The sequence below is a fragment of the Sturnus vulgaris genome, chromosome 23, assembly GCF_052056855.1.
Source record: "Sturnus vulgaris isolate bStuVul1 chromosome 23, bStuVul1.hap1, whole genome shotgun sequence".
In the NCBI taxonomy this organism is placed as follows: domain Eukaryota; kingdom Metazoa; phylum Chordata; class Aves; order Passeriformes; family Sturnidae; genus Sturnus; species Sturnus vulgaris.
The window spans coordinates 5,101,043-5,123,126 of record NC_142265.1 but is presented as its reverse complement, the minus strand read 5'-3'; the positions used below and the strand labels follow the sequence as shown (position 1 = coordinate 5,123,126).

The 22,084-nt window shown below is 54.2% G+C and overlaps 1 protein-coding gene across 16 annotated transcripts in view; it reads left to right on the top strand.

Moving 5' to 3' along the window:
* The window catches only part of IGSF9B (immunoglobulin superfamily member 9B), a 43,057-nt gene extending 24,510 nt beyond the window's left edge, over nt 1-18,547 (top strand). For 4 of the 16 annotated variants that reach the window (XR_015808142.1, XR_015808141.1, XR_015808140.1 and 1 more), the window contains 8 exons: nt 55-281; nt 1,110-1,194; nt 2,472-2,633; nt 3,364-3,409; nt 4,730-6,361; nt 14,541-14,662; nt 15,047-15,341; nt 15,795-18,547. Coding sequence is in view for 1 of the 16 variants with exons in the window: in XM_088177741.1 (XP_088033867.1) it covers nt 55-281; nt 1,110-1,194; nt 2,472-2,633; nt 3,364-3,409; nt 4,730-6,361; nt 14,541-14,662; nt 15,047-15,270 (2,498 nt within the window). In the remaining 15 variants the exon portion in view is untranslated. Of the gene's footprint in view, nt 1-54; nt 282-1,109; nt 1,195-2,471; nt 2,634-3,363; nt 3,410-4,729; nt 6,362-6,728; nt 7,055-7,850; nt 7,897-14,540; nt 14,663-15,046; nt 15,342-15,794 lie in introns of those variants that run through there. The other 12 variants (XR_015808139.1, XR_015808135.1, XR_015808133.1 and 9 more) reach the window with 12 other exon arrangements.
* Nucleotides 18,548-22,084: the final 3,537 nt, after the last annotated feature.

Below are 22,084 nucleotides of genomic sequence, written 5' to 3'. Positions count from 1 at the left end.
TGCTTGCCCTGCCCCATCTCAGAGGTGTCCCTGTCCCTTCTGCTCTGTCCCCAGCATTCCCTGTAACAACTCCAGAGCCTCTGGTGTTGGTTACCCCACCGAGGTGCCTAACAGCCAACCGGACACAGCAAGGCGTCCTCCTGTCGTGGCTCCCTCCTGCCAACCACAGCTTCCCCATCGACCGCTACATCATGGAATTCCGCGTGGCAGAGAAGTGGGAGATCCTGGATGATGGCATCCCGGGCTCTGAGAGCGAGTTCTTTGCCAAGGACTTGTCCCAGGTGAGCAGGGGCTGCCCACACCATACCCAACTCAATGATCTTTTCCAGCCTTCGTGGTTCTGTAATAATATTGCAATGTCTGCTGCTGCAGCTCAGGGGAAGTTGTGGAGTGGCTCTTCCTGTGCTTGATCAAGGAGCTGGGAAAGTATTGGAAAAGACAGAACATTTTAATAATTTTAGTTAATGGTTTTAAGTAATCATAACCAATATACATATAAATTATAAATAGTGTGTTACTCTTCAATTACTCATAGCCAGCATTTGACAAAGTTGTTATAAGCTACTTTTGTAGGAACACAGCTTAAGAAAATGATTGAAACTTCATGTTTTGATGAAGTCACTCTGATATGCTTCAATGAACAAAGCCTGGGAGAGAAGGATATGTTGTGGAGGTTGGAATGTAGGATTTATGGACCACAAAGACATTTGGCAGAAACCAGAAGCTAAAGAGACTAACAAAGTCTCAGTATACATTAAAGAGTCCCTACAGGAGGAAAAAGATACTAAAAATATGCACTAATTAGCATAAGAAGCGAGAAATCAATAACCAATAGAGAAAAGAATACTAATTAATGAAAGAGAATTGTGTAATTTAGAACGAATGAACAATAATTTTGTTTGATGAAAACGTAGAAATAGATGGAAAAGTTCTGTATCTGTGTCTGGGTGGAGGCCAGGATTTTACTGGCCACACACCCCCTGGGCAAGGATAAAAGCCTGACTTGCTAACATTAAAAAGGTGGTGTTAGAGGGTTTTTTTTGTCCTGGGGATGCTGGAGGGTCTGGTAGGCTGTGTGGGGGCCCTGACGGGTGTGTTTGGTGTTCCAGGACACCTGGTACGAGTTCCGTGTGCTGGCGGTCATGCAGGATCTCATCAGCGAACCCAGCAACGTCGCTGGCGTGTCCAGTACAGGTGAGGAGAGCTGGCTCCTCTTCTCCCCTTGGCTGTGGGGCTGTGAGCTGGGCTGAGGGAGGTGCAGGGCTGTCATGGGTGTGCTGAACACCGCGCTGACCCTAAGCTGCCTCCCGATGGGAGCAGGTGAGGACAAATCCCCGGAGCACCGCAGAGCCCAGCCCGCCCCGGCTCTGCGGTGAGCCGGGAGAACAAAGCTCCGAGCGGGCACTGGGAGCGGGAATGGAAGGTGGAGAGAGGGAAACGTAGCACTGCAGTGCAGAGTCCACAGGGAAATGAGATTTGCAAGGGGGAGACTGCAGCGTGCCGCAGCTGGTGCGTGTTCCCTGCTCATGCAGCTCGGAGGATGCTCCTGGAGCAGAGGGGCAGGTGGAGGAGGGCTGGGATGGCGCTGGGCAAGGCGAGGGCGGCAGGAAGGGATGGGGATGCGGCGAGCCCGGGTTTTCTGGCTCTCGTGGAATAGCCGGCTCGGCTGTGCTGTGATTCAGCGGTCTCTCTCTGCCCCCAAGTGGTGCCGGTGTGGTGCAGAGAGCTTGCTGCAGCCTCCCTGCTCGCTGCCCTTGCTCCTCAACCCCAGCTTTCCTGATGGGGTTTGGCAGGTGCCCGGCCCCAGGCAGATGCTCTCCCAAGCTGAAAGCCCGGGCTCCGTGGGGGGATGCCCTGATTCTGGATATGGCACACGGCAGGAGCACCGAGGTGTGCAGGGTGCCCATCTGCACGTGCCCACAGCTGAGGTCTGCTGGGGCTTCACACGTGCTCCTGTTTAGCAAAGGGGTGCCATAAGGGTTTGGAGCCCAGTTTTCATCGGAACGCTGAAATGAAGCACTGACAAAGAGGCTGAAATACCTTGTGCTGCTGCAGCAGGTTATTCAGCCAGGAGGTCACTGCAGGTTTGCTGCAGATGTGTGTGTTTGGACATAAATATGGATTTGTTCGGTGTGGAGGCTTCTTCCCTGTGTGTCCACCAGCTAACACAGAAAGGTTTATCAGGTTGCTTTGGGCAGTCTGGTCTAGTTGAAGATGTCGCTGCTTATTGCAGGGGAGTTGGACTAGATGGCCTTAAACAGCCCTTTCCAGCTCAAATTATCTTATGATTCTGTGATCTGGTGTGAGATCACCAAATCCCTTGGCCCTGAAGCAGCTCTCCCTGGGTGGGCTGGCTTGGAAGCAGAGTCTTTACAGAGATTATCATTCCTGGGGACTATTACTGCCTCCACACTGTGGCAGCTCCCTGGGGAAGGCAGCAGGTGTAACACTGAATTGTGTTCTTTCCCCAGACGTTTTCCCTCAGCCTGACCTGACGGACGAGGGCCTAGCCCGCCCGGTGCTGGCTGGCATCGTTGCCACCATCTGCTTCCTGGCTGCTGCCATCCTCTTCAGCACACTCGCCGCCTGCTTCGTCAACAAGCAACGCAAACGCAAGCTCAAGCGCAAGAAAGGTGAGTCCATTCCCGGTGTGCTTCCTCCCTCCTTCCTGTCTCCTCCTCCTTTCTCCCTCCTGGTTGTGTTGTGGTCGTAACCTTCTTCCCTGTCTGTCTCTTCTTCGTCCGTGCGCGTCCTCAGGTGAAGCCCTGACTTCCTCCCTCGGCTGTGCCTGACAGCGCCCGTGGTCGGGAGCGGGAGAGGCAGGGTGGGTGAAGAGGCGCCAGAGAAACTAGCCTGGGAATTCCGAGGGAGCTCTCCCACGTGGTGATAACTCCTAGAGCCGGGGGTTTAGGGCTGGGCTGTCCCCTGGGATGCAGACGGGGGCACTGCTCACCTCCTCCAGGTCCCCCCCCCACCGGTGCTGGGCGCTCCAGCTGCTCCCAGCGCGCAGCAGGCTGTGCTGGGCTAGAGAAGACCCCAAAGGAGACCTTGCTGCTCTGCTTCCCGAAAGCTGGGACTGCAGCCTCCATGCAGGAGTGGCTGGTAGGGAGAAGGGCGGCTGGGGAGCTGCAGAGGGCAGGGAAGCGGCTCCGTCTCCTCCAGCCTGCGGGGCTGCGGCAGCAGGACGGGCAGGACCCTGTGACGGGAGCTCTTTGTTGTCAGCAACCATTAAAGCACTGGAGCAATGAAACCTTGGCCTCTTGTTGAGTGTCTTTTGTTGTCTTGATGTTGAGTCTGTCTTGTCTCTGTCGTGTTGCGCCTCCTCAGCGTTCTCTCTTCTTTCCCCTTTTTATTCTCTTCCAGACCCTCCTCTCTCGATAACCCACTGCAGGAAGAGTTTGGAGTCCCCGTAAGTATCTGTCTTAGCTGCAGCACCAGGGTCTTCAAGGTGCCTCCCTTCTACAGTCATTGTAAATCTCAAGTGGAAATACCTCATCCTTATTTGGTTGCTCCTGATGAGTTGTTTTTGGGTATTCCCTGAACTTTTGGGAACACAGCAGCTCACAAGAAACAAATGGGCTTTGGAGCAGAAAAAGCAGCAGGGACAAATGCAGCAAAATGAGCTCAGAGATGACCCCGCTGGATCTGTGAACATTTTCCAAAGCTGGAGTTGACTGATGGAACTCAATTCCACACCAGTTGGAAGGGGCTCCTTAGGACAAGGACTAGCCTGCTGCATATGGAGTCCTTCCTGCCAGCTCGGTGTAGTTTTTGAGTCATTCTCTGTTGGCTCTTTTTTCCTCTGGGAAATTCATCTTTTCTCCTGAAGAGTGCCCTGCTGAAGCCTCTTTCCACATGTTCCCAAAGGTGATGGATAGTGGTGGTGCAAAAGCCACAGCTCCTTGCAGAGCCCATCAAAAGCATGTGTAGCTGCAAATCAGCAGGAGCATCTTGCCGGTGGGAATGGAAGAGTCTGGGATGTGGACACCTCATTCTTTGGCTCCTGGACTGTTGCAAAATGTCCTGGTGCTGGTGGATCTGAATCTTACTTGTTTTCAGTTCATCCACTGCACTGAAATAACCTGCACTGTCTGTATTGGATCTACTGTCTTTTGCCTCTCAATCCTGTTTGTCCAAGGCATTCTGGATAGGGATGAGGGAACTACCCTGGTGCTCTCTGCCTTCTGAGGTGCTCAGCCTAAAGTCTGAGTGTCGAGAATGGGAGAAAGATTTGGTGTGAAATGATCTGTCAGCATCTCCAAGTGAGATGCTGAATTCTGTGGGAGGGAGCATTTTCCTAATGTCCCTCTTCTCAGGGCCTTTCCTGGGCATGGATAGTTCAGGTGGACATAAAAAACCTCAGAAGGAGTTGGAAGAGAGCTCTGGATGTGTCTTTTTTTCCCTGGGGGGTTGTGGAGCTTGTTGCAAGGTGTTTGGTGGAGCTTGTTGTGAGGTGTTGGGGTGTTGGTGGAGCTTATTGCAAGGCGTTGGTGTGATCTTTCCACCCCAAGTGTTTGGAGCTGCCCTCCCAAGGAGCAGGGATGTTGTGCACCGCTGCTGGCGAGACTCTGCCATCCTGGTTAGCCCCTGCCAATTTCTCCCAGAGGAGAAATTGAAAGTGCTGGTAGCACTTATGTTTTCCGGATCCAGAGTTGTTCTTCTGGGCGAGAAGGCCTCTTTCCCCTCCGGGTGACCGTCCCCTCTCTCGGTTTTTCTCCCCTTGGTCCAGGTTGTCTTCCGGCAAGGTGAGTCCCGAGAGCATCCGCACGCTCCGTCCCCCCTCGGAGTCCTCTGACGACCAGGGCCCGCAGGCCAAGCGGATGCTGAGCCCCACCAAGGAGAAGGAGCTCTCCCTTTACAAGAAGACCAAACGAGCCATCAGCAGCAAGAAGTACAGCGTCTCCAAGGCGGAGGCCGAAGCCGAGGCCACCACTCCGATCGAGCTCATCAGCCGCGGGCCGGACGGCCGCTTCGTCATGGACCCGGCGGAGATGGAGCCCTCCCTGAAGACACGGCGGATCGAGGGCTTCCCCTTCGTGGAGGAGACGGACATGTACCCCGAGTTCAGGCAGTCGGACGAGGAGAACGACGACCCCGTCGTCCCCACCTCCGTGACCGCCCTGAAAGCCCAGCTCACCCCTCTCTCCTCCAGCCAGGAGTCCTACCTTCAGCCACCAGCATACAGCCCCCGGTTCCACCGGGCGCTGGAGGGTCCCGGCACCCTGCAGGCCACCGGCCAGGCTCGCCCGCCGGCCCCCCGGGCTTTCCACCACCAGTTTTACGGTTACCTCAGCAGCAGCAGCCCCGGGGAGGTGGACCCGCCGCCCTTCTACATGCCAGAAGTCAGCCCGCTGAGCTCGGTCATGTCCTCCCCACCGCTGCCCCCCGAGGGGCCCTTCGGACACCCCACCATCCCCGAGGAGAACGGGGAGAACGCCTCCAACAGCACGCTGCCCCTGGCCCAGACCCCCACGGGGGGCCGGTCCCCCGAGCCCTGGGGCAGGGCCGAGTTCCCCTTCGGCAGCCTGGAGCTGGCCCCCGCGCCGTTCCCCCACCAGCTCCAGCCCTGCGAGGCGGCCGAGGGCTCCCAGCCCACGGGTTGCCTTCCTCGGGGGCCGCCCCCCTCCTCCCTCCAGGTGGTCCCCGCATCCTACTCGGGCATCCTGCCCCTGGAGGCACCAAAGAGCTGGACCGGCAAGTCACCGGGCAGGGGTCAATCTTCCGTGCCCACTACCACCAAGTGGCAGGACAAACCTATGCAACCCATGGGATGTCAAGGGCAGCTAAGACATACCAGCCAAGGTATGGGCATACCCGTGTTGCCTTACCACGAACCGTCCGAGCCCGTCGGCCCCAGCGGCACAAGCACATTCAGCCTGGACACCAGGTGGTACGAGCCCCAACCCCGACCTCGGCCCAGCCCTCGGCAGGTCAGGAGGGCTGAGCCCAGTTTACATCAGGTGGTGCTACAACCTTCAAGGCTTTCTCCTCTGACCCAAAGTCCCCTGAGCTCCCGCAACAGCTCCCCGGAGCTGACGGCCCGCGCCCGGCCCCGCCCGGGGCTCATCCAGCAGGCGGAGGTGTCGGAGATCACGCTGCAGCCGCCCGCGGCCGTCAGCTTCTCCCGCAAATCCACGCCGTCCTCCACGGGATCTCCGGCGCCGAGCAGCCGCGGGGACAGCCCCAGCTTCCGACCGACCACCGCCTTCACCCCCGTGGGCACCGGCTTCTCCAACTCCCAGGGCTCCTCCCTGCCCGTGGACACCATGGATGTTTTCGGAGACATCCCTTCTCCAAGGAGGGCTGGCGAGGAGATTCTCCAACCGGAGCCGACATCCACCACCACAGTAGCCGCCACAGGGTAAGTGCGTGAGCCCCGTGGTGAATCCCCCGGCCCCTTCCTGGCTTCCCCCACCCTGCCTTACCTACCTCCCTCTGACTCCCTCCCTGCCATCACCATCCCAACTGGTAGGGTCTCTCTGGGCACGCTGCAGCATCCCTTTTGGAGACGGCGTCCCGCGGGCTTTGCTAGGCAGAGGCTGGTGCCACGGGCACGGGTTGCATGGCCACCGCCCGAGAGCGCTGGGTTTTAGGCAGGCGACCTTCCCGGTCCCTTGGGAATCTGGGAGCGCCGTGAACTCGGGCTACGGGCCGTCTACCAGGTGTACAAAGACCTGGCTCGCTTAGGTAAGTGTCCTGGTGTCACTGGAGGTTGTTTCCTCTTCTAGCTGCTGGCTCTTGGCTTTCTTCGAACGTTAGGGCCGCCGCCGCCGCGCCTCTGTCTTCCTCCTCTTCCTTCCCGCGGAGTCTAGAGAGCTTTAATGCATGACAGAAACAGCTATCACGGTCACCGCCCCACCTGCAAAAGGGATGCTGCAGCCCCAGGACGCGGGCAGGGAGAGATCAAGGACTTAGCCACACCAGCAGCATGTCAGGAGAGGAGGAAAAATAAAAATAAACTAAGCCCAGCGGAGATCGGGAGGCTGCCGGCACGCTCAGATCCTGCCCTAAAGAGGGATGTGGCTGCACTAGACAGTAGCGGCTGGTTTTCCAGGTACCAGGGTTGCTCCAGGCAAAAGCGTCTCTCTCTCTCTCTCTCTTTCTCTCTATTTCTCCTCTTTCCTTCCGTCTTTCACAGCACCTTAGACCCCGTAGCCGTGCTTTCGTCCCATCCTTTCGTCTCGCTTCATTCTGGCTTCTTGTCTGGCGGGGTCGAGCCCCCTCCTCCGGCTTGTGGCGGAGAGGAGTCGGGGGCCGGGGCTCGCAGCCCCGCGGAGCCGGCGCGGTCGGAGGCGTTCGGAGAAGAGGCTGTGTTCTGGGGAGGGGGGAGGCAGCGTTTCACCCCGCAGTGCCCTCCGCATTTCACTCCCGCCCTCTGGTACCTGGAAGCGTTATGGCCTTAGCAAATCCCTCCGGCACTGAACGGAAGGAAGGAGGGCTCAGGGGAGAGAGGATGGGGAGGGAGAGCAGCTGGACGAGCCTGAAGTGACTTCTGTGTGCCTCTGGAAAACCCAGCTACGGAGCGATGCAGTCAGGGATGTAGTCACAGGTCCACGTCTGTAGCAGGGCATGCGAGGAGAGCCAGCTCCAGGACAGAGCCGTGTTAGAGCAAGCACTGTTGTCCGTGCTTTTATGCAGTGTATCCATTCGCTTTGTTGATTATCGTTTTTGTTTCTTCTTTTCCTTTCTCTTCTGTTTCTTTCCCCCTTTCTTCTCCAGCCTCGTTTCGTTTGTGTTTCAGTTTGGTTTCTTTCCCTCCTTTTTCCTTTGGAGTTGTTGACGTGCTGATGTGTTGCGGAGCTCGGCTCCTTGCGGGTGTTGATAACTGCTTTGTTTTTGATTAATCTCAGCTATCTGGGCAGTGTTGTCGAGACAAGCTTCTCCTCAGCTCAATAGGTAAGGGTGATCCATGTCCGAAAGGATGGTGTGGGTGCTGTGGAGGGTGGCCGGGAGCGGGGCATGACAGGGGACACGGAAGGGGCTTTTCCAATACCATCTCTTCCTTTAAAGGGGAATAAGGAATGTGAAAACACTAGGAAACACCTCTGGACGCCCAGTCTCTGTGGCTTTTGGGTTTCCCCTCCCAGCAGCACACGCTGCTCCCCTGCCTTCAGGGCTGGGGTTTGGGATGAGCTGAGCTGCCATCTCCCTGGGCCACCCTTCCTTTCTTGGGGGATAGTGACACACCATACCATGGTGGCACTTTTGGCCCTGTCAGGGTGCACGAGGGCTGTATGGTGTTAAGGAGGTGTGTGTTGAGGTGGGGTTGTCCCAGATGATCCAAACCAGGAGGAGCCCACAGCCACCCTTGAAGCCAGGAAAAACAGCCACCTCTGGAGCTGCCAGCTGCAGACAGCGTGCTCAGAGTGGGCTCCAAAAATCAGTCTCCAGCTGCAGTCCAGCATATGGAGAATGTTGTTTCCAGCAGTATCTGGATCTATTTTCTTTTTCCCAAGTCTCCTCAATCACAAAAAAATGGGAGAAGTCTTTCTCCCAAGATGGATTGTAGGCTTGGCAGCAACAGAACTATGGTCCCAGGCTGCCAAAAAGGTATTTTTTCTTTCCCATCACAAGTGTAGTCATGGGAAAATCCCTCCATCCCTGAAGTTCTCCTTGGAGAAATCTTGGACTTCTTCTGACCCAGCTGTAATTAAACATACCTAAGCAAATCTTGAAAGACTCTTCCAAGAAAATTCCTCCTGGGCTGCCTTCATGGGGCTGGTTTCCTAGATAGCCATGGGCATTTCTGGAACTGGGATGGGGTAATTTGTAGATGGTTTTCAGACCTTAGAAGCAGAAGAGTATTACTAAAACTGCCAAATCCAGATGGGATAATAGTAATTTGTGACCCAGAGGATTGGCAACACTGACCTGTTTGGCCAGCAGCCAGGCTGGTTATGAAAGCAGAGATGGATTGTAGATGGGCCTGTTTCTTTTTGGCCATACCCAAACTTCTTTAGGACAGGTCTTACAAATGGTTAAGCTTTGCTGCCTTGGTTGAGAAGCATCAAGGTTCTGGCTGATTCTCTCCAACAGCCTGAGGAGCCTTGTTGGGCTGGGAAAGAGCGTCGTGAGAGAGAGGTGGGATGCCTAGAGAAATCAGGGAGATGTTTCCAGGAGAGGGGAATTTCCTCCAGCTGACCTGGAGGGTTGTCCTAGGGGTGGGAGAGCAGGATTGGTGAGGAGGGGTTGTTGAATGTGTGTGCTCCATGGAGGAGCCATCCCCTTGGCATGACAAAACTAATCCTGTTTGAGCCTCCAAATCTCTTGAGCACTTGGCTGCCTTCTCCTTCTGTTTTTCCTTGCTGATCCCAGAGCAGGGCATCCCATGAGGAGCAAAGCTGGCACCAAGCCTTGGTGAGATCTGGGTTGTGCCAGGCTTCTTGGGAAATGGTGAAGCCCTCAGAGAGGATGTGGCTGTTTGTTCTTGCTCTGTGGCACTTCCTTGCTCTGGCAGCATTAGGGACACTAAGAGCAGACATGGCTTTAGCAGAGCAGAGGTGAGTCCAGGCTTGTGTCTGAGTTTGGTGTGGCTTTTGCCCAAATCCTGCCTGGCTCCAGTGCTGGCTGCCATGGGCTGATGGATTTTGAGGAGCAGGGTGACACTGCCCAGGAGGATGGGAGCAGCTGTGTCCTACTCCAGGATGCTGCTGGGAGCTGCAAACAGAGGAGTGACTCCAGAGTCATTATCCCCAAAAAGGAGAAAACAGAAGAATAAATCTCACTTCAATGAGGGAGGGATCCCGTAGAGAGCCCAGCCAAGTAATTTCTTGATGATTTGGGGTCATAAAATTGACAGTGCATGCGAAGCACAGGGATTTTATACCAGACCAGCCGGATTTCTCTATTGCAGCATTAAAAGCTGAGAGGAGAAGGAGTGGCAGCATGTGAGCTCCGTGCTGCACCATGGTGGCTTTTGCTAGGTGAAGCTCAGGTAGTTTTTATGGATGGGCAGGGATAAATGATGCCATTACTGAGCCAGCACGGGGAGTTCTCCCATCTTCTCCTCTTAGGATGCAGCGCCCATCTCGGAACAGGGAAAAGGGGGCTGTTGTCTCCCTGCAGAGGGAAACCCAAAAACCACAGACAAGGAACCAAGCTCCCCTGCCCCTCGGCATGGCAGCCTGCCCTGGGTGGCCTCCCCAGGCCCCCCTTGCCAGGGCAGCACTGCCAGTGCTGGGAGCTGGGGGGCTTGGCCGTGGCGTAGTGTTGAGTGACGAAGGGACGTCGGCGCCAGGCGTGCGGGAGGAGCAGCAGCCCTCGCTCCCCACTTGAAAGAAACAGGTTCCCCTTTAAAGACTGTCCATGTGCTGATCCTCTGCATGTGTTCCATGCCTCCTTCCGCTTGGAGAAGTTGTGAGTCCGCTTGTCTGAGTGCGTTTTTCTTTTCTTTCTTAATTATTATTATTATTATTACTATTATTTTATTTTTTCTTTTCAGTCTCTTTAATTTCCTTATCTATTTTCTCACTCCTGTTTTTCATTTATCTTCCTCTCTCCCCTCCCCTTCCCCATGACTGTATCCCCCTCTTCCTGTCCAGCCCGGCCCCGTTTCCCTCGCCTTCTCTCCTCTCCGTCAGCATGGTGGTGAAGTCCGTTGTGTAGATGAGTTGTGGTGTCTGCAGACCTGTAGAAGGGCACCCTTTTCCCGGATGTGCTCCCCGCTGTGACCAGCCCCTTGCTCCCTCCCTGCTGGCGGTGCCTCGGCAGCAGCAGCAGCCCTGGCCTGGGGCTGTCACCGCGGTGTTTCTCTGGCACCTCTTGTGCTGAAGGATCCCAAGATTTCCGGGATGGAGGCAGCAGCCAGCGCTGCCTCGGAGCAGAGTGGGAATTCTGACTTGCAGGAGCCTCGTGTAGGAGAATTGAGCTCTTTGTGTGAGGAGGATGAAGGGTTGAAGGACACAGTGGGCTCATTTCAAGTGGATACTCTATCCAAGTGGATGCTCTAACGTGCCCAAACTATTCCTGGATGTCAATGTCTTGGCTCAAGGAGAGGAGGAGACAGGGAGGGCGTGTTGAGACCTCCATGAGGTTAAATTTATATAAATACACGTATAGTATCCTTGAATCTCCTGGACCCTTCCTTTGTAGGGGTTCCCCTTCTGAGTGGAAAGAGGTCAGTGATGATTTCAGGGGTCTTCTCCCTTATATCTTTGCTTTGTACATGGAAGGACATTTGAAGAAGAGCAGCTGAGATATGTGTTGGTCTGGATACTTCTTCTCCTCTACTTCCATTTCCTGTCCTGGGACTCTTGAAGGTCCTTCAGTACCTTCGTGGCCTCTTCAGTACCTCCCAGTCCATGCAGTCCAGACACTTGCTCATGCAGAAGGGTTTTCCTTTGGAGACTGAGGAAAACTGCTGCTCCAGGTGTTGGTGGTGCCTCGCAGAAGGTTGGTGCCAGGAGTTCACGTGGGCTTCTCAAAGCTCCTTTGCTTGGCTCTGCCCTGAAATTTCCAGAAGTTCTCCCGCCTCCCTGAACATCTCATCTGTTGGTGTTCAAGGTCTCCCTTGTGCATGGGCTGCTGCCCAAAATGTGAACTCTGAGGGCAGGAAGAGGCTTTTGGCTGAGCTTAAAATGAAAATTAATTTGGAAGAATTGGCGCCCTTTGTAGAGATAAAGGGTGGGTAGAGCAGATAAAATTTGGCTGCTGAGTAGCATTGTTCTGTCCTCTGTATCTCTTCCTTGCCAGAGGTCAGACAGTATTTATGGTGACACATGGGTTCAGTGCACTCACTGTTTATGTTTGTGTGTATAAATACGAGTTCAATTACGGAGAACTAGTGGAAATGAGCTTCAGGCAATTTCCTCATAATCCCTCATGTAAAGCTGTTTAATTTTGTCAGCATGCCACGACAGTTTCTTCTTAGAAAGAAAAAAGAGCGGAAAAAGCAAGAGACTTTTACAGGCTGGGCTTTAATAATAGTGGCAAAGCTGTCTGGGTGGTGGGAAGAGATGGTAGAAGGCAGGTGCTGGTGGGCAGGATGGTGGCAGAATCACAGAGCTTGGTGGCGTCCAGGGCTTGGCACACGTGAGCTCCGTGGGTGATGGAGCTGGAGCAGCTGAAGTCACCATTAGCCAAGTACCTGCAGGAATGGAACTCATGTGCACCCCACAGAATGGTGGCTACAAGTGGGAAAAGCCTGTCCTTGGCCATTCAAGCTGGAATTGCTGCAGGGAAAGCCATGCTGTGAGCTGTGGGTCCTGCCTTCAGCCAGCCCGTGTGTGGCTGGCTGTGTTGGTTCAGCTCAGAGGGTAGAGCTGCTGCTGGCAGCATCTCTCACAAGAGGCTGACTGCACTTGGGAAGGTGTTCGAGCTCTGCAAATGTAAACGTCGTCTTCCTGATGAGGAAAAGCTTGGATCCAGCCAGCGGGACTCCCGGCATGTCTGATGAGCTGCTTCATCTTTGGCTGATGTGATGCTCTGCTGGGAGCTGGAACAGAGGCTCTCCAGGAGCTGGAACAGAGGCTCTCCGGGAGCTCTCTGCACCTTGACGTCTCTGCTGCGTTGGAAAACGTGAAAAGGAGCTTTTATGTGCCCAGTGTTTGGGTTTCTGTTGCGTCTGCTGTGCCTCAGCTGCTTCTTCACCTCGTGCTGCATTTCCCTGGGTGCTCTCCGGTGCTGCCAGCAGAAATGAGAAGCAATCACACTCATCTTAAAAAAAGAACCCAAAAACTCTTCTGCTCCCCAAGGGGAAAAATCTCCCGGGAGCTCCCTGCCTGTGTGCTCCAGCTGGAATTTCAACGCTCTGGAGAAGCTTGGGATGTCGGATGGGAAGTGCTGCTGTTGCATTGTGCTCTGCAGTGGTGGCACACGTGGGGACCTCTGAGGGAAAGCCTGCAGGGTGTCTTCAGTGCCAGCCAAGCTCTGTCTGGACCCCAGGGGAGATGAGGAGCTCCAGACTCTCCATGGATGGGTGTACTCTGGTACCACAGCCCAGGAGTGTGGGGTCTGTGCTCCATCCCATGTCCTCACCCCTTCCCTACTGCTCCTGCCAGCAGCCACGGTGTTTTTGCAATGCTGGATGGGGCACAGCTTGCTGACAGACAGGGGACATCATCCTCAGTGGTTCTGTGCCCGAGCAGGAGTCTGAAGGCACTGGTGCCTCTTGCAGCCGGCTGAGGTGGCTCCTCCTGCCCTTCTGCTGCCCGTGGCTTGTGGGGCTTGCTGACCCTTGCCCCGGTCACAGATGGATGCAGGAGCTGCCATCAGCACTGTCCTCTGTGTGGCTCCTGTGACAAGGTTTGGTTGCTGACCTCTCCTGACCAAGTTGTGAGAGCAGAAGAGAGTTATCTCCTCCTCTGAAGGGTGACAGCAGGCTGGTTTAAATCTCCTTTCCTCATTGGAGCCTGGCTTAAAGTGTTGGCTTTATCGCAGTGAAAAGTGCTTTGTGGAGGCTTCCTGTCTTCTCTGGACACTTTGTCTGCAAGTGGCTTGGGTTTATCCCAGATAAGCTTCTGACTTCTTCAGTGGCATTAGGAGTTGGTGACTCTTGGAGGGTCGTGGAAGGAAAATGGAGAGGGGGAAGAAGATGAGAAAGCAGCAAGAAGGGGGGATACTGTGATGTGTTATAGATAAGAGCTGGACTGCCTGCTCTCCTAAGGAAAAGGTTTTCCTCTAATGCTCTGCTCTCTACAGCAGTTGTACTTTCCAGGCCTTGGATGGGAAAAACAGGTACAGTGAAAGAAATAAAACATTTCTTTGCAAAGGGGAGGATACTGCACCTTGAGCTGGTTCCTGTGGAAGAGTTCATCGGGGAGTACAGCTGATAAACTATCCCCTGCACCTGCTGGCTCTCCTGCAGGAAGCACCCCTTTGCAAACGCCCTCCTTGTCCTCGCAGTAAAACCTTGTCAGTGTTTCCATTTCCAGCTGCCAGCCTCTCTCTGTTCCAGGAGCGGATGCTCCTGTGGTGTCGCGTTTCTGTTGTCGTTTCTCACAGGGACCTGGGAAAGAGGTACCTCTCCCAGCTCTGTTGGTGTGTGCCCTTGGTGTCCCTGTTTGTCGTGTGGCCCCTGGTTTTCCTGGCTGTGGGAGCAGGGCCAGCAGGATCCTGCCTCCCTGCTGTTTGTGGCGCCGGTGTTGTCCGCCCTGGGTGGCTCGTGGTGCCCGTCTCGATGCTGCCGTGCCGCTTCTGCCTATCTCTTTCTCTTCTCTCTTCATCCCAAGGGGTTTCCTACCACTTCCCAGAAATGCCTTATCGGACATAGGATCTGCCCCGTCCTGTTTTGTTTAGCAGTGTTGGCATGGCAGGCAGGTGAGCTGGGGGTGCCCGTGCTGGACGTGGCCAGTGGCACCGGTCGGGTCTCGGTGCCGCTTGAGAACCTGGAGGAGGCGTAGGGGGACAGCAGGGATGCCTCACTTCCTCCATCCCGCGCTCTGGCACGCCTGGCTGGCCCTGCTCCCTCAGCCCCGGGTTTCTCACCTCTTCCTTTTCCACGGCAGAGCCGACTGGGATCGGCCGATCCCCCTCCGGGGACGCCCAGAGGCCCGAGCGTGGCCGGGAGCCGCTGATGGCACGTGTCTGCTTTTCCTTCCTAGAAAACGTCCATCTCCGCCCGGGGACGCTGCTGCACCTGAGAGGCTCGAAGCTCTGAAATACCAGCGGATAAAGAAGCCCAAAAAGTCATCCAAGGGCTCCTCGAAATCCAGAAAACAACCCAGTGAGTGTGAGGACCCCACGGTCCCCAACAGCATTCCCTGTGTCCTGCTGTGAGCAGAGCTCGGGCAGATCCCTGTCGGCTGCAGCGCTGGGGGTCTCCAAGCCCATTCCTGGATGCTGCCCTTGTTCCCTGCCTCCCAAAGGGATGCCTCCCCGGGCTGCTTTCCTGCAGGTTGTCCCTCCTTTGCTCCTCCAAACCGAGTCCTTTCCACGCATCTCCCATATTTAGTCATTTGTTTGGATTTGGAATGTTAATTTCCTTTTCCCCGATGCCCGGCGTTCACCCTTCTTGCCACGCTGTCACATCCCTTTTTCAGCAAGCAAAGCGCTCTGCTCTGCCTGCTGCTGGCTCCGGTCCCATCTGCCTTCTCTCCCCCCTTCCCAGACGGCTCTGCCTCCCAGGTTCAGCACCCTCCCAGCTCTCAGGTACTGTCACCTGACGAAGCTGTCTGCCTCCGCAAGAAGAAGAGACACCCTCGTCAGGACCCCTTCGCCCGGCTCTCAGCGCTGAAGGACGACCTCTGCCACCGGCAGCTCCCTGAAGACCAGACAGCCATTCTCAACAGCGTAGACCACGACGACACCAGCGGACACGCCACCCTGCTCTAGCCTAGCGCCGGCCCCAGGAGGTTGAACAGGAGCGGTGGAGGTTGCTGGTGTCACACCACGGGGGGATGGAGGTGATGGGAAGGAGGGGGGGACACCCCTTTGCTGTCACCTCTCTGAGGGGTTCAGCGGGGATGAGCTGGGGGGACCCGGGGGATGCTCTGGGGAGGATGCTTTGGGCTGGGTGTTCCTCAAATCCACTTCTCCCCCACCCCAAACAGTTTGGGTGGGATGGGAAGGGGGGGGTGTTGCAACTCGGTTTTGGAAAAGATCTCTAGGCTTCAAAGGCATGGATGGAGCTTCTGACATCTGCGTCCGCAGCGCGCGTTTAGGGGGGGAAGTGTGGGATTGAGCAGCTGGCCCTCAATCGCCGGAAGAAATTGAATGACACAGGGTGTAATTAAGTGACATGAACCTAACAACCCAGGCGGGAACTGGTAATCCCATGAATCTGATTATGATAAAAACCTGGCCAAATAATCCCAGGAAAATGTAATTGTGAAATCTCCCTGCCTCCCCCTTCCCAGCCTCATTTGACGTGAAGGTAACAGCAGCAAAACCATCCGTGACATCTTTCCTTACCTATCTCTGAAAGGGAAAAGCCAGAAAGACCCTGAGCCTTCGAATCAATGTGAGATGTGAGAAATCACCATTTGTCTGTGTGCAAATACACTCGGGCCTCGCTAACGTGCGCTCGGTGCCGTGCGAGTGCGCGGGTGCGGGGCTGGATGTGATCTGAGGGTGTTTCCCCCTCCAGGTGTGGCGTGTGCCAGCTTTGATGAGGGTGGGTTTGACTAATTCTGCCCGACACTCCGTGTATCTCAGGCAAATGTTCTTCAGTGCCGCGTGGTGATGTGATTTCTGACTGTGTGATGTTTAATCCCTACCGATAACTGCAAAGCGGGGAGACGCAGGCGTGCGAGCGAGCGGGGTTTGGCTGCGTGGTCCCCAAAGCCTCCTTCGGCAGGTGCTGAGCCCCGGGGAGAGCATCTGGAAGTGCCCAGCTCTGCAGATGGACGTGGATGGCTCCGTGCAAAGCTAAGCCCAGCGTTTCGCGCCAGCTTCAAATAAGTTGCCGCTGGTTTCACCGTTTCTCCCTTTCTCCTCCTGCTCCAGCCCGGATGTGTCGGCTGTGACACCCGCCGGGGTTGTGTCCCTCCCTTTGCCCCCTGTTCCCCTCGGTAATGCTGTTCTAACTCTTCACCAGAATGTATTTCCTCTTCAGAATAGGGTAGGTTTGGTGGCTGGTGGTTTTCTGGATTGCATAGGCCTTTTTTTTGGTTTGTTTTAGCAGGCAAGGTGTAACCCAAGAACAGCCGGGCTCACTTTCCTGCTCTGCCTCCACTCTCTGACTGCGTGGCCTTGGGCAAGTCACTTGACCTCTCTGTGCCTCAGTTCTCCCATCTGTAAAATGGGGATAAGTCATATTTGAGCACTTTGGACAAGCACTTGGTGGCCTACAGACTGCAAGTGCTATGTAAATGCTTAGTGCTAATACCAAGCAATCCCTACCTTTAAAATATTTAGAGTTGATTCTTTTTCTCTTTTTGTTTAGTTTGAAGTGGTAAAATCAACCACTGCATCCAGGTTTGCACAGTTCTTCCTCTGCGGTAAAGTGCTAAACCCTCCAGCCTGCCTGGGAATAAAACACCAAGTGTTTCATGTAGATATTCTTGCTTTGAGTGGATTCAGGCTGTAGAAAAAGTGTCAGGAGAGCTGGAGAGCCTGCAGGCATGTTTTTAGCCCCAGGCTCTCTATTTGCATATGAAACTTTTGTTTATTCCCAGGTAGAATTGCCAAGAGATTCTCTGCAATCTCGCCTTTAATTCTGCTTTGCCTTGGTTTTTGCTCTTGCTGCTGGTTGAACCTCCAAGGGCTGAGATGTTTGGAGAAAGACGTGAGCTCTCGGTTGTGATCCGGCTCTCTGACCATGCCACGCTTTTAGGTCAGAGCCTGTTTATTGCTCTGCCTCAATACACCTGGTTTTAGAGGTTGTGCTTCCTCTCCCAGCAGAATGCTTGGGAACCTGTGACCACCAAAAGCAGAGCACTGTGTCTTTTCCAATCTCCAGGCCCTAAGAAAGGTTTGAACCACTGGACAATGAATCCTCTAAATCGATAACCAGATATTTCTGAGCTTTAACAACTTTGTGTAGGTGGTCTCAAACCATCAGCAGGTTTGTCTTGGGAAGGAGGAAGGGTCTGGCAGAAATACCCCTCTCTTTCCAGCCTGCACCAGGGCTTTTTATTGACATGACGAGTGACCTGATGTAAGAACCTCAACTCTCAGAGTGAGAACTCAACCTTGCTAACAGTATGACTGCGAATTTCTTTTCTTTGGGTGTGTTTTTAGGGTTTTTCCCTAGAACCTGCTCGGATCTGAATTGATTTAATGCCATTCTCCCGCTCGGCAGCGGGGAAAACTCTGCCTGGCTTGGCCAACTTCAGCTCGCCGGTCACTCCAGCCGGGCTGCTCCTGACAGACAGGTGACCCTCGGGGGCCGGGGGAGGCGTGGAGGCTCTGTGCTGCCTGTGCCATGGCCAACTTGCTCTTCCTTTTGCTCTCATTGCCTCAGCCTCTCGAACAGAGGGTTGCTTTTCCATTTGAGTGCTTTCCAAACGATTTACGACGTCCGTTCGGATGGGCCAGGCGCTGTCTTCAGGCTCTTGAGGTTGCTACCTCAGGACTATGCCCCATCCCATCTTAAGGAGCTCTAGAGGACTTGGAGTGCTGGGCAGGTTGACGGAGCATGCCGGCTTGCTGGGTCAGTCTTTTGAGAGTTGTTTTCCTTTTGCAGGTGTTTTGAGCCACTGGGCTTTTCATGGTCTTCGACCTTTAGAGGCTGGAGCTGCAGCCCTCTCTCTTTCAGCCGTGTACCTGCCACGCTGCTGGAGTGGGAAATCCCGCCCGGGCGCCTCGTGGAAGCAGCTCCTCCCTAAAACCATCCTTAACTCCTTTCCCTGCTAGACCGAGTCACCTTCCGATAGACTCGGGTCGTGCTTTGGCTGACTGGCTCGCCTCTTGCTTTGGCAACCTCCTCGCTTCTCCCAGCCCTCTGGTTTCCATGCCCTTCAGGGTTGCTCCTCTCTCCTTCCGTGGACCTGGAAACATCGAAGCCGTGTCAGACGATGCCAAACACTTCCCCCATTTCACCCCCGTTTGAACTCCGTGTCGCTTTGGTGGTTTGCAAACACAGCTGCTGCTGCTGCTGCTTCTTCATTCTTTTTTATTTTTATTTTTTTCCTTTCATGCTGCAAAATATATCTGGATTTTTATCTTCCTGGGCCAAACTCTCTTATTTTCTAAGCTGGTCTGAAGTAGATGGCTCTTTCTGTATCAGTGACCAGACAATTCCTCCTTGCACGTTGTGAATGTGATGTTCCATTAGGTCCCTTGGCAAATCCTGGCCCACGGTGAAAAAATGCCTCTGAATCACAAGGATATTTGTCCCTGGGCTCTGCTGAGGTGTCAGTGCAAGGGTGCCAGCCCAGTTTTAGGGGGTCCTTGCTGGTGCATCTCCCTGCGAGGTGGCTGTGGTGGGGATGCTCCAGCGCTGGTGTCATGCTGCTGTGGGGGCTGCAGGACTGGGGCACCCTGAGCTGGGGGAGGTGACATGGAGAGGTGGGTACAGGATGCCACTGAGATCCTGTGGAAAAGGGGCGGTCCTGGGGTGCTGTCCCTTGCAGTCTGTCCAACAATCAGTCCTGGAGCAGGCAGGGAAATGGGCAGAGAAGGTGCTTTGCCTTGCCTTGGTGACTTGCTGAGCTGTCGTCCACGTGTTTCTAAGGTGACTTTGCCATGCAGCCCCAGCAGCGTTTTGGTTCCGTGCTGTTGACGTGAAGGAAAATGCAAGTTAGTGTAAGGGGAGGGGAGAGGGAGCATTCAGGGCTCGATTGTGGGGGCCCCTTTCTGTGCCTGTCACTAACAGCAGGCACAGGGAGTGATGGGTTTGTGGGATGGGGGAGCTGGAAGGTCCCAGGGTCTCTTCCCAGTCTGAACCTCGGCATGGTTTGCACTCTGCCCCCTGAGCTGAGAGGTCTCTGTGAGCCCCCAGGGTGTCTCTGTGAGCAGGGGATGCTTTTCCTGGGAGAATTCTCATTCCTGCTGCCAGTCACCTGTGACTTGGAGGCTGCTTTGGGACACTGGTGGACTCCAGGCTGTTCATCTGGTGTTTGTCACCTTGTCAGCTGGCTCAGTGCCACCTGCTTTGGAGGAAGGCTGGAGATGATGCTGTTTGGATATGTAAATGTAAAGGGAATATTAAAGGCAATAACAACTTGCTGTACCTTCCTCTGGGAGTGTTGAGGACACTGAATTTGGGCTCAGCAGCCCAGGCATGGTCCTGGCAGGGCTTAGTCATGTCTGGTGGCATCCAGACATGACACACATTCCAGACTCATTGCTGCTCCCACCTTGCTGTCTGTATTAGGACAAAATCCGCCTGGCATTTTGGTTTCTCTTCCTGCTTCAGGCAATGACGTAGATTTGGGAGTTCTCGGAGTTTTGGGTTGGTTTCAGCTGTAACTTTTATCTGGAGGTATTTTTCCATGAGGCTGGACCTTCAGGGATTTCCACACGTCCCACATGGGCTCGCTGCAGCCCCAGACTGAAGTCAGGGCTTTTTTGGAAGGAAATCTTCTCAAGGAACCAGAGTAAAACCCACTGTATATATGAGATATAAATAGATAGAGAAGCATAGGACAAAGGTAGATAGGTTTGCAGAATTCAGTAGATTTGCATGTCGGGGTATGTGTGTCGCTAGGGGAGAGTTTAGAGCCGTGCTGGAGTGGGGGATCAGGATGGGCAAAGTGGGGAAGGGGCTGGGAGCAGCTGCAGCCTGAGGGGAATTTGGGGATGGAGAGGCACCGGCGTGACGTGCGCTGCCGCCCTGCCGCACACAACAGATCGCTCTGTTTCATTATTTCACCCCCAGTTTTTAGCTCTGTTCATTGTCTGTGACTCACCCCTGGGCCGTGACATGGGGGAGCAGGAGGGACAGGTCCTGTGCTCTGCGTGTCCGAGGCACACGGGGCATGACACGGGACGGGGATGTCACGTTGCCTCATCTCTGGTGCCATCGCTTAAAGAAAAAGCTGCACCACACAAAAACCTTCCCCTCAAGTCCCTCTAGATGCTGCTCTCTGGTTACTCATGTGAAAGCATTTTGCTTTTCGTCTGTTCTTCCCAGAAAAGCGTGAGTCAGAAGGGATGACAGAGGGATACAGCTAAATTTGTCCCCTGAGCTGAGGAATGCAGCACCGGCTGTGCCAGCCAGTCCCAGCAGTGCCTCCCGGGAGGGACAAGATGTTCTTGACAGTGTCTTTTTATTTTAAACCTCATTAGAAGGACTTTGAGCATCTGAAGCAGAGAGGGGATTTGGTCACCAGTGATGCCAGAGCTGGTACTGACCCCAGGTATGGGGACAGCCAGATCCAGGCTGGATTCCCACTGCTCTCCCAGAGCCATCCCTGTGCTGTCTGGGCACAGGATAGCCCTTAAAGAAAGCAGGATATTTACTCCCATTTCCCCCCTTCAGCTTAATTTTATTGGCTTTTTTTTTTTTTCTGTTTCTGAATATCTTGACTCCTCTCTGCCCATGTTTGTGGGAAGGAGAGGTGGGAAATGCAGTCGTTCCTATTAGAGGTCTGTTTAGGGAATTAGGGAATGTTTCATCCAGGAACTGAGGGCTGGGAAGGAGCGACCAGATTTGGCAACACTGATGCCAGCAAAAGAAGAAACTTAACATTGCACTTAATTCCCATCAGCTGGCACATCCCTGAGCAGGGAGGACCAGTGTGGTTGTGGGAAGGGACTGGAGATGGGAGCCTGTTCCCCTGCCTGGGTGACTGGCATGAGAGGGAGCTGTGTTTGCCCATTTTCCCCATTTTTAGGTGTTTTGCCACAGCAGGCTGAGCTCTTTTCCTCAGCATTGCATGGCAGCAGGACGAGCATCCCCAGTCCTGGGGCTCCGACTGACTTTTGATACGTGCATAGATGGAGGAAGGACCTGGGGAGGGGGTGGGCACAGAAAGGGGGGGCAGAGGGGCTGGTCCAGGCTCGGGGGTGTTGGATGAGGCAAGCATGCACTGTAGAGGTAGCTAAAGATTTTTATACTGGTTGCAGTGGGGTGGGAAATGCAGGATGGAGGGGCTGGCATCCCCCATGGAGGACAGTTTGCCCAGATTTTGGATTTACCATCAAAATGACACTTTCTCTCCCAGGAGGGCTTTAATTCTTGTTCTCCTGAGGTTGCAGGGCTGCAGAAGAGGGTGCCCATCTTCCCAGGTCTGAAAGCTCCTCAGATTTCCAACCACTCCCCCCCAGCACTTAGATTAAAATAAAACACACACACACACACACATAGAAAAAAAAAAAAAGACTTGAGAAATGAGCCCCAGTATCTCTATCTAAAGAAATGATATTGGTGTATCGAAACCGCATTGTATATAAAATTAAACAAATATATATTTACTCTCTATTTTAGAAGGGGGGGAGAATAAATATTTAAAATAATTCGTTAGTAATAGGTGTCAGAAACTTCTGTGCAGCATGAGAGAAGCTGTCAGAGGTGGGGAGAGTCTCAACAGCGGGAGCAGAGCGAGTATTTTTACATTATATTGCGCTTCAGCTTCTCTGCTTCTCCATCCACCTATAAATAGACAAAAATATATATACAAATATATATATATATAAAAATTATATATATCTAAGTCACATAGCTGTTTTATTTTTGTATCCATGCCTAGTGCTGTTTGAGCAATACAGTGGCGAGGGACAGGAGGGCTGGGCCAGGCTGGGGGGCTTGCAGTGCTCTGGG